The sequence below is a fragment of the Spermophilus citellus genome (genome assembly GCF_964194105.1).
Source record: "Spermophilus citellus genome assembly, chromosome: 10".
Classification (NCBI taxonomy): Eukaryota; Metazoa; Chordata; class Mammalia; order Rodentia; family Sciuridae; genus Spermophilus; species Spermophilus citellus.
Window position 1 is genome coordinate 65,523,643 of NC_138197.1, and position 12,155 is coordinate 65,535,797.

The 12,155-nt window shown below is 35.0% G+C and overlaps 1 protein-coding gene across 2 annotated transcripts in view; it reads left to right on the plus strand.

The window, feature by feature from the left end:
* Positions 1-12,155, plus strand: part of ANO6 (anoctamin 6) — a 202,438-nt gene that overhangs the window by 105,379 nt on the left and 84,904 nt on the right. For both annotated transcript variants that reach the window (XM_081310060.1, XM_081310061.1), the window contains one exon: positions 5,164-5,292. In XM_081310060.1, the coding sequence (XP_081166186.1) occupies positions 5,164-5,292 (129 nt within the window). The remainder of the gene's footprint in view (positions 1-5,163; positions 5,293-12,155) is intronic.

Genomic DNA, 12,155 nt, shown 5'->3' on the forward strand with positions numbered 1-12,155 from the left:
GAAAAAAAGTAAATCTGGAGGTGCTACATGCTGAGAATCAGCAGAGACCTTAAGGGGAGCAAGCCTGGCAACTGTCCTTCAGAAGCAAACTGTATAGGTAATAGGGTAGGGAAGGAAACAATGTGATTTGTACAGAAATCATTCTGGGTCACTCTTGAATACACCTCAATCATCATAGAGTCACCACTAAGAGATGTTTTGGAACATCCTGACACACTGGACTCTGAGAGAGTTGGAGTTCTCACTTCAGGATGAATCCTCCTCCTTTTCCTCTGCTTTCTCTGTCATTAGCACACTCCTGAATGCCCGGTCTGGTGAGAAACAAGGTCCTGCATGTCCATGTACTTCTCTTTACCCTGTTACTAATATGTTACTTCCTCTCCCCCCCCCATCCCTGCAGTCTTGTGAGGCTGGTACAAAGTACTCTCATACTCTGCTCGTGGATGCGTTGATTTCATAAGTATTTTCAATGATGATTTAATAACCTATGTACCAGAAGTATTAAGTATTAATCTTTAAGTACTTTAAGTATTAATCTTTCTACCTTCAATAATCAACTCTCCGTATTGACACTTCATGATACTTTTTTTGGCTAAAATTTTGCAGTTTGCATTTTTGTCATAATACAAGGAATGAAATTTTGCCTATTCTCTTCTATCCCTACAGTACTTTCGCACAGTTTTGTAAAGGAAAAAAAAAGCTTCAATTATTAGATAGTGAATCTCCCTGAACTCTGCTATAGTTAAGACAAATACTTAGGAATATATGTCATTCATAGCTGCATGGCATATAAACAAAACTAAATTATAATTCCATATTTTATAAGATCTAAATATTTACATAAAGACTTTTGCTTCTGAACTTTGGATATATTTCCCCTAGAACTTGCTGTGTGCATGGATTCAAGGTTTACTATAAAGCAAAAGGTCCCACATTTTCAGTTCAGTTATCTTCTATGACTTAAGTTTGTTTCCTTTGTCTTCTTGAAATTAATGACATTGCTTGCTAGTCTTAAACCCTGAAGAGAGCCACATCTTTGGTTCACATTCACATATCAATTACTGTTTAATTATGTGAATATCTTGACATTATTTATTTTTCATATTTTAATTTCTCAACTGTTATTACTAGACAATAAACCTTTCTTGTGTAAAGGTCAATAGCATTAACCCAAATAAGCCTGGAATACTAGCTAGTTTCATAGGTTGTTTGGAAAGTCAAGAGATAAAATCAGTATCACTATTTAAGGCCAGTGTCAAACACCCTTGTATATAAACAAGAGTTTAAACAAAGATTTCAGTATGACTCCTTTTTATCCAAATCTTGGACACATAACTTAAATTCAGCATTTTAAGTGATAGGAAGTAGATTCCTCTGTAGTGAAATTTGACACGGTTCCTATCAGGGATGTTTGAGGACCCATATTAAAGACACTTGAAAAGTGTGACATTGGACAAATGTTGGGGAGCCAGTTACTTTGTGGACTCACAAAAGTAGTGATGTCAGGAACCCTGGGAGAGTGCTTAGGAAGGTGGGCTTCCTAACAAATGCCACAGAACACTTAGACTCAGGCAGCCATTTCCCCAGGTGCCCTCTGTCTCTGCCTAGAAGTTAGACCTCACCATCCTGATGTTTCCCTTTTATATAACTAAAGCATCATATTCAAGGAAAAGTCCAATGCCATAATTCAATCAGAGATCACTTATTGGAAATTTTCCTACCATGCACTAGTAGAAAATTCTTATCTTTAAACTTGTTTTTCTGTCCACTAGGACATTCTTTCTTAACTTAATTACTGGAGATCTCCTTAATTACTGGAGATCTCAACTTTCTCTGGATACAGTTCTGGTACCTACATGTACTTCTTTACAGCAAAAATTGTATTTTTCATGTTTTGAGATTCACACTAGCTTGCAATTGCTGGGTAGCGTAATTTTGCTATGTGCATTTGTCCTGATTTGGTTAAGGAAGATCTTTTTTGTTAAAGGAGTGCAGTCAGATTGAGAGGAGAGAGGCCTGGAAAACATCACTTGGATAAAGCATACCTGACCTCCTTCATGTTCGTTTCCCTACTCGGCCAAGTTTTCATTGTCAGCTGTCTCCTTGCTTGTCTCCTCCTCACCCCAAGTGTGAAATGTCAAAGCCAAACAGCTGAAGACAGAGGTGGCCAGCTTGCTATTCTGCGGTGGTTGGCAGTATTGTTTTGGTTTATTTTGATATAATGACAAATGAACATAGGTTGTGCTTTTAAATATTCCAGCCTTTAGCTCTTATACAGCATCAGATCAGGTTGCCATTAGGTAGTGAATTGGGACCAGGAGGGCAGTGGTTTTATACCAACACATTCTAGTCTCCAAACTGATTAGAAATTTGCTTGATATTTTCTCTCAGAAGGAAAGGCGAAGTATTAACAAACAAAGGTTCTGTTTATTATCTTGGTATTAAGGCATTTGCCCAGGACCCTCATAGAAGAAATTAGTTAACCTGATGTGCGTATGGATTTATAAATTTCCCAGTGGGGAGGTCAGTGACCATATATAAGGTCTAATCTCTAAAGTGATTTTACTTAATAAATTTTAAACCTTCTCTTTTAGTATTTTTAAATTCAAGCTGCTAAACAGGATTCAATGGGCTTCAGATTTTTTTGCTTATTTCATCTTAGTGCCATTTGACTTGTTAGAAATGACTAAAGATCAAAATTTGAGTAGACAATAAGAGAAGGTGTGGAAGCCAAGACTTGGATAATCCATCTCCAAATTATCAGTCCTTTAAAGATTACCAATATTTATTTTGAGAAACTATTAAAATTTTACTTCCTCCAAAGTTGAACTTCAAGAAAAGAATATTTGACTGTCATTTAAATGACCAAATGCCTGAGTTATCCTGTAGTGAAAAGAATTACTGAACAATACAGCTTTTTTTTTTTAACAATACATTTTGTTCATAATGTATCTTTTTACCTAGACCAATTCCCTTGTTTGTTACATGTTCTTTGGAGCCCAGTTTTAGTTTCTTCCTTCTTCCCAATAGCCTGGTAGGATCTCTTTTGCCAAGAAGTAAGAAACCTGGATTTCACAGCAGGGGGAAACTTCTTTGAATTATAATAGTATTGTATCAGAGTGTGAAGTGCTTATTTCACACAGGCAACTATTGCCAACTCATGGGGATTTTCTTCCAAACAAAGGATCTAACATCACACACAAGAGGCAAAAATGCAGAGCAGACTACTTAGGGGCAAGCTGCCAGCCTGTGCTGCCAAGCAATGGCTAGGCAAGGAAGGAGAGCCTGGAGTCATATACAGATGCCCAGTTCTTCACAACTTTGTGTCAATGAGCTCCTACAGGACTCCACCCAAGGCTATAGAGAACAAGTTGCTTTTTGTATGCTTTTCAGTTGTCTGCTTGATGACCAGGCTTTCCTGACCAGTTCCACCCTGACTCACTTCCCTTTGCCCTTCTGAGAAGTTATTCCTTCTTTTTTCTTTCTTTCTGTCTTCTTTTTAATCTCTACATACAACTTTCCTCTACCAACTTTCCTGATTGTCACCAGTAGTAAAGTCTTCGTTGAAAGAAGGAGAAATTGAAGGTGACTAAACAACTCTATGGCTAAAATGACGAAGACAGGGCTTAGCATTTTTATATAGCTTCAAAGAAATTTTTTAAAATATTTATTTCTTAGTGATAGGTGGACACAACCTATTTATTTTAGGGTGTGAAAATAAATAGTGAGGATCAAACCCAGGGCCTCACACATGCTAGGCGAGCGCTCTACCTCTGAGCCACAACCCCAGCCCAGCTTCAAAGAAATTTTAATGGTTTTAAATAACTACAATAGCAAATAAAAGAATTGGATGGCATTACCCTAAGACAATAATGATGAGTTGGTTTTCCTGGACCCTAAGAGCCCTGATAGCATGACTCTACCTTGAAGCTTCTTCTGTTGGTGGTTCAAATCTGTGGTTAAGTGAGGCTGGGGGCGGGGGAGGGTGCATTGAGAGACTCACCTCAGCAGTGCTCCTTCTGCAGGTAGAATTAACCTGCTAAATGGGAGGCACTTACTAGTGATAAGCTTTCATACACTCCATGGTGGGAGAAGGGAAAGAAATAACAAGTATTAGTTTCATATATGTTGCAAAAAATCTCTCTTCTCCACTGTGTAAAGATAAAAAGGAAGTGGTGTGGTAGTGGTAAAATTAGGTGATTTTGTGCTAATTGATGCTGAATACAGAGGCAAATTAATCACATTTAATGAATATAACATACAAGTGGTTTCACCAAATGATTGCAAAATGCAATTTCCCGTGAGTTTTTAATGGGAAAGAAATTTTTAAAATATTATCAGTTAAAATGCAGTCTGAGTCTTAAAAAATACAGTTAATGTAAGCATCCTGACAGACTGCAGGAGAACGCAAACTCAGAGGTCTATGCTTAGAGCAGATGAAACCAGTTCTGCTCAAATTCATATGGGAATATAAATTGTTTTAAGTTCTAAATGACAGACTCATTAAATTTGTTATTACTTTATAAGAATCTTAAAAATCTGTTTTCTGTGGTTGATAGTACCTTGTGGATTTGAGGAAAAATAGTAATGATTTGTGTGGCTTTTGTGTGTATGGAAACATCTTCTGGAATTTTTTCATGGTTAAAAAAAAGGATAACACCTATAAAATATGAGGTCTGGAGATAAGTCTTGGAAAAGGATTCAGAGGTTAGAAAATAAAACACAGGAAGGATGAAATTCTTCAACTTGGGTGAAGAAAAGGTTTTTTCTTTAACAGGGTTTTATCTTACCTTTTTCTTGTTAAGTAAGCTTCAGTCCTTCAAATAGGCAGATTTTTTTACTCTGTCCATTTCTAAACTGGATATGCCTTTGCTGCAGGTGGGAATAATTTGGGATGATTGTGTTACTTATATAATACTGATATGTCTCCATGCTTTTGTAGAATAATGCTAAACTGCTCAATTCAAAGACTTTCTCTCACCAGGAACTGACTGTACTTACAAAGATCCTGGGGGCCACAACTGCTTGGTCAAGCAACTAATAATGAAAATATTTTTCTTTCTCAATAAGCAGATTGATGAATCTATTAAAGCTAGAAGATAAACATTTATAAATCAGCACTTTTCCCAAAAGTTATATTACAATTTTTTTAATCCTACACAGGAAGAATTTAATGGAAAACCTGACTCCCTATTTTTTAATGATGGTCAGAGAAGAATCGACTTTGTTTTAGTGTATGAAGATGAAAGTAGAAAAGAGACCAATAAAAAGGGTACAAATGAAAAACAAAGGGTAAGTTTTTTTCTATTTTCTTTTTTATTCCTTATAATATTGTTAAATGAAAAAGAAGTGTTATTTTTATGTAAGTAATAAAGTGATATTGGTGTTGAAAAATCATTTACCAAACAAAATTTCATTATTTTCTGTACTCTTGTTCCCTCAAGACATATGAACAATTTTTTAAAAATTTTGAAATGGAAACTTCTTCAGACTCTTCAGTTGGTTTCATACTGAAGGCTGACTTTCTTTGAAGGAATTGTGCTTTCTACTGTGAAGAACAGACTTCTATTAAAGCAAACCTGGCTATTTGCAACTGGGTAGAAAAGGAAACTAAAGATTAGTGACGACAGTGTAGCAACTAGCTTCCAGTGTATGCTCACTCAAGTGCTGTAGGTGTGTTTTGCATGCATTTTCTCATTTAATTCTCATCACACCATGAACTGAGTTCTGTAATCATGCCATTTTGTAAATGACAGAGTTGACCCTTAAGAGAGGTTAAATAATGACTCAAGATTATGGATGCTGATCCGAATAGTAGTGGAGCCAGGGTTCAAACTCTTGTCTTGAATCTAGAACATGAGCTCTTGGCTACTGGTGTTTTCTGTTACCTCCTTTTCTTCCCTTTCATCCTTTGCCACTCAGGCTGCTTCCTTCTCCCTTTCCTTTGCTTCAAGCTGTTTCAGGAAACAGGGCTGTACTTATCTGGAGATATTGAAGCAGTAGGCCAGGGTTATAACAACTCTGGGACTTCTTTACCTAAACCCAAATTGCATTATTCTCCAACAGGACGAAAGGAGTGCACACTGATAAGCATCACTTTACTCATTTTGGAAATCATTCCCTTGGTCTTTATTCTCCACCCCTCACATAGGTGTTATGACATGTATATGACCTTAATTGTCCCTCTCTGTACTTTCTCCCTTAAATATAACAATCTCAAGTCTATTAATTTTTTTTTAAATAAACCAAGCAAAGAAACATTTTTAAAAATGGGGCAATTAGTCTTGGTTTATTTATGTGTTTAAATTTGGAGGTGCTTAAGTTTGGAGTTTTGTATTTACATGTTGCAACAGAAGAAGCCCCAGGCTTTGGAAATCTGAAATTTACATTTTAATTCTGCCACTGCATTATTTGGAGTAATTCTAGTTTTAACAAATGAGTTCTCAGATGACAATGGTTTAACAATAAAAAGATTTATTGCTGTGTCAAAATTAAAGGTGACATTGTGTTTGGCCTGTGGTTTGGGGTTGGGCTCTGTCCTTGAAGTCATTAAGGGTCCCAGCCAACACAGAGGCTCGGATACATTCAACAGGTAGTTCAGGGTCATCCTATCAACACAAATAGTAGATAAGATGAGAGAGAGGATGGAGAAAGAACTCCTGCTTCTTCACCACCTTGGTCTGGAAGTCACTGCAGGGATTGTGCTCACGTTCCATCACTCGGGCCTAAGGAAGGTAGAAAGCATTGTTTGTGACAGGGCAGTTACCAGGAAAATGTTCTTATCAATATTGTGTTTTTTTCAAAAATTTTTTTTTTTACATTTTAACATCTCTGAAATCAGATTGCATCTGGTATATAAATGGTGATCATACTTTTATTGGACAAAATTATTATTTTTGGTACATAAAATATTGGCTCACCACATACTCAGTGGCATCTTATGTTCAGGAAAATGGGATCCCAACACCTAGTCCCTGGGAATATGAATAAGATTAGGTAAAATAACATATGATGGTGTTACATAAATTTTAGCCTATATCAGATAGTTCATTTATGTGTTTTCCTCTCATCTTATTTGGGGCTTATGAAAAGACATGGCTCTCAGACAATTTTATCACTGGAGCAAAATATCTTAGAGCACTTTTCCTGTGGACTCTAAGACATTCTGTGCAGTCATAGTCACCATTATCAAATATTCATTAAGTGTCCATATGCCAGTGGAGCAGAATTGAGACTAAAGTTAAGTTAAACAGAGCTAATCCATTAAAGTATAAAGGAAACAGTTCTGGTTTTAGACGAGAGCTTTACTGCCATGGTGAAGGGGCCCTAGAGCTACTTACATTATTAATAGACTCTGCATTTGTGTTAGAAAAAAACATAGGTCCCAGGATAACCCTTATAAATCAGGAGGAAAAAAATAATCATTAATTTTGGAAATCCTTGAATCCATGGATTGATATACCTTGATATTGGTTTTTATGATCTGTGCTTTGAAGTATTTTCAGTTTGTATTTGTACATATTACTTAATTTATACGCTACCAAAATTCAAAGCTCAACTTTGGAATCATGTTTTTTTTCTTTTAATCTGAAAAACATTTTCAAGTTCTATCATATTCCTTGTCAGGGCTTATTGAGGATTTAGGACAATACCAAGGGAAGGCAATTTCAAACTCCTGTTTCTTTTGAAAGAAAAAAATGTGTGTAAATCATATTGATTTCCTAAAACAGCACTAAGGTTGACTTCACCAGGGTTTATTGAAAAACTGTCGTTAAACATGTTGTAGTGCTGTAGAAATATAGAAGTAATAGGGCCACAAACACCAAAAACACAGATATAGCCTTTTAAGCCTCTGTTTATCTCCTCATGAGCAAGAGAAAATCCTGTTCTAGCCAAACATCCGATAGCAGGAAGCTTTGTTCGTTATGTAGTGAAATCACTTCAGAACTATTACACCTTTCTTTAATAGCATGAACTCTTTTTATGTAGATTTTACATGGGGACTTGTATAAACTATTTCCATAAGCACTCATTTCAGCTTATACTATGCTTGGCACAGAATCAGTCTGGGTATTTTTCATTGCAAGTCACAAGAAAACTAAGTTCAAAAATGGCTTAAATGCTGGAAGAAAATAATTTTGTTCTCATTTAACAAATAGTCTGGATATAGAACCATCTCTAAGCTAGAGAATTTATTGGCTTAATGAGGCCATTCCATCCTTCTACCCTGCCATCCTCAGTATTTGGCTCTCCCTTAACTGACTTCATTTGGTTGTAAGTTGGCTGCTACAACTTTAGGTAGCCAGAGGCAGAAAGAGGGGACATCCTTTCTCATGCCTCCCCCTTTTAAAGACAAGAAGCCCTTAGAAGGGCCCTTAGCAGTCTATTGTCTATTATAGTTTATTCCTCAGTCTTTCACGTTTGGCCCTCCATATCTGTTAGCTCTGCAGCCACAGATTAAACCAACTGCAGATAGAAAATATTCACAGAGAAAAAATGGCATCTACACTAAACACATACAAATATTTTTTCTTGTCATTATTCTCTACACAATATAGTATAACAACCATTTACATTGTATTAGGTATTATTCATAATCTAGAGATGATTTAAAACTTACAGGAGGATGTAGGTTATATGCAAATTTTATATCAGACATTTTCACATCCATGAAGTTTGTGGTCCAGTCAATCCAATCCCTCACTATACCAAGGGACTACTGCTAGTAAGATGAATGGAGTTACCTTCCACCGCATAGACTAATCAAGACTGGTCTAATTTATCTCTTGAATCACCTGATCATTCAGTATCTGAAAAACATTCAGCCTCTTCTTTGTAATAAATAAGGGGAGAATGGCTGTTCATAGCAGCCAGCAATGTCTGGCATAGTACATGATTAACATAGCTAACTGTGTTTGATCCATACTGTTTAGAGCAAATAAGTTTTAAATAAAACAAATCCCTGTTTATTTCTCCAACTCTGCGTACACAATTTTGTTTAGTAGTAGTTTCTTTTTTCAAACTTCCTTTTACCAGAACTGCTAATAAGTGGCAGGATTGCTCTATTTTGGATTTTATTTTGTCTGTATCTCCCTTCAGACAGATGTGTTCATGACCATGTAATGGTATAATTCAGATGATGGTAAAAGAAAGTGGAGGGGTCTAGACAGCATAAAAATAATGTAAGTAATTCTGGATATGTGTTTTACTTATATTTTAATCCATTCCTAAGGGTTGATGGAAACTTAATATCCTTGAAGGTGAGGAAAAGTTGGTATATGGAAGCATATATTTGTATTCTTATCTGGCATTAAGGATTCTTTAGTGTGCTCTGGCTCACAGAGAATGTAGAGTAAGGAATTTTAAATAAATTGGTGATCAAGTTCATTATATAACAAAATATGATTTTATCCACACTTGCAAATACTGTGAGACAACTAATTGGTTTCAGATCCTGTAAGCTTTAAAAATTGTTATGCATTATTTTATACTAATTAGTCTAAGGCCAAATTGTTTGCTTAGAAGCTGAATGAGATCTTTTTGAGAATATTTAAAACTTTATCAGGAAGTTTTAGTATGATGAACACAGTATATTTCTCCATTTAATGAGGTCTTAAATCTTGTAAAGTTTCATAACGATGTCCATGAAGATCTTGTACATTTTTATTAACTTTTCTTAATTATTTTAAAATTTTGTTGCTGCTGTCAAAAACATTTTATGTTGTAGCTTATGGCTTATGGTTATGTGTAAAAGAAGTCTGTTGATTATTATGAGTTCTACCCAGGAACCTTGATAATTCTTTTTAGTTCTAATAGTTTCCAGTGCTGTTTTTTTAAGTTTTTTCAGATGAAGACCATCTTGTCTACAAACGACTGTATGTGGTTATTTTTGATTGAGATAACTGAGATTTTGATTGAGATAGTTGAGATATTATAGATAACTCAAAAATTGATTCTTACTGGCCTTAAAGATGTATATAATTTTCATAGTTATATACTGTCTATGCTAATACTACACTAAACATTTACATTATTGAAGTATTTGATGCTTTTTTGTGGAGTATTAAAAATGTTAAACATATAGATGTAGAGAATAAAATGGTGGTTACCAGGGGTTAAAGAATACAAAATTTCAGCCTGGAAGAAGTAAGTTCAAAACATCTATTATGTAGCATGCTCATTATAGCTTGCTAATGTACTGTCTTGTTGAAAATTGCTTAAAGATTAGATCTTAAGTGTTCTTACCACACACAAAATATGTGTAATGCATATTAGTTCAATTTAGTCTTCTACAAGTTTATTTTTAAATAACATATGTTAAATGGCAAATATTTATAGAATTTAACTTTCAATTAAAATAAAGAAATATTAGGAAAGTAAAAAAAAAACTTTTTGAGGTTATTTATGGAAATATGTCAAAAATAAAAGTAATTAGATGAGTAATCAGGATGAAATAAGTATAAAGGAAGAAAAATAAAAGAAGTATGCATGCCTAATAAAATTATTTATTATAAACCGTAAGATCTGATCAGAAGCTAAAGGTCAGTTGCAAAATTGTCTCTGAGCTTCCTATTTGCATAAGAAAATCAGAGAATGTTGTCAATAACATGATCTAGAGTTTCAGTACAATGTAAATAAAGCTGGTTCTTCAAAAGAAATGCAGTGATCTGGAGGATCCTACAGAGTCTCCTAAAGCAGAAGCCATGACTGAATGGAATGAAAAAATTGCCTAACTTCTCCATATTGAAATATAAGGGGATGGCAAAGGAGGAAATAGAAACTATAAGGAATCAGAACACTGTACAGAATTTTCTGAGTTTGACACACTTGGAACGTTCCATGAATTGTAAAGTTGAAGCTGATGTTAGAATAGCCTGAGAGGAGATAATGGCAACCAGTGTTGTGTGGTTCCACCTTCCCAGGTAACTTGATAGATGTTCTGACTTTCATTATAGGGAGTGAAATCCAGGTCTAGCTTTGATTCCTTAATATTTTAGATGAATACAATCTTTATATTTTTATCTTTTTCCTTGCTTTCACCCTACTTGCATATACTAAGGTTGGAGGCTAAAAGAAATAAATTAAATTAGAATCAGCAGTTTCAAATTACAGCCACAAAATGTGTTGCTGGTATAAGCATGTTTGGTTTTATTTTTGAGTACTCAGCACAAAAGCAACAAATCCAAATCTTGATGCTTATTTCCAAAATGGGAAATATCCCTGGGCTCAAACCTTAAAAATAGAGGGCAATGAAATCTTGGGAAGTAAAAATCTGATTATTCCATTTCAATTCACTGAGAACCTTAGCAAGATATTTACAAAGATATGGAGAAGAGAATACTTTTTTTTTCCGGATTATTCCTCATGAAGTCTAGCCTTGGGTTTAAATAAATAGGCCATCATTTGTTCTACTGCTAACAGTCACCTGTGTCTCACCTTTTTAAAGATCATATGTAAAAGGGTACAGGGTTGGCAAAAATCAATTATACCAAATTCTGATATGGAAATTGTGTGAAGGGGAAAAAGAATCACAAAATAGCTTCTTGCGTGTGTCATAGGAACAAGGTTTCTTAAACTTGTCTGATGAGAAGAGTCATCCAGCTGCTTGTTAAAAATAGATTGTCCTGGCCCCATCCCATCCCTACTGAATCAGGATCTCCAGAGGAGGGACCCAAGAAGCTGCAGTTTAGAAAGCTCTTCAAGTTGTTCTTATAAGCAGATGACTTTAGAAAACAAACATATAAAATGTTTTCAGTGGTTATCTCAGCAGTTAGATTATAGTGATTTTTTTTTCTTCTCTAAAAAATTTGCTTTCCTGGTTATTCACAGTAAGTATTTATTCCTGTGTAATTATACCCAAAATGTTAATTTAAAAAGTACATCTAACTATCCGATTCCATTCTGTGCTTATCATTTAAAAGGATCTGTCCCCTCCTGAACACACTTTACCTACTTGAGTAAATTCCTCCTCATATAGATCCACTAACTGGAAATGTTTTGTTGCCAACATGTGAATTTAAATTAAGCTGTGGTTAAATAATTTCTGTATTCTTCTTACAAACCTTCTGGAGCACATGATATGTAACTAATAAAATAGCACGTAAAGTAATTAGTAATTTTTTGCAGCAACTAAGTATCTTGGACTTATTTTTTGT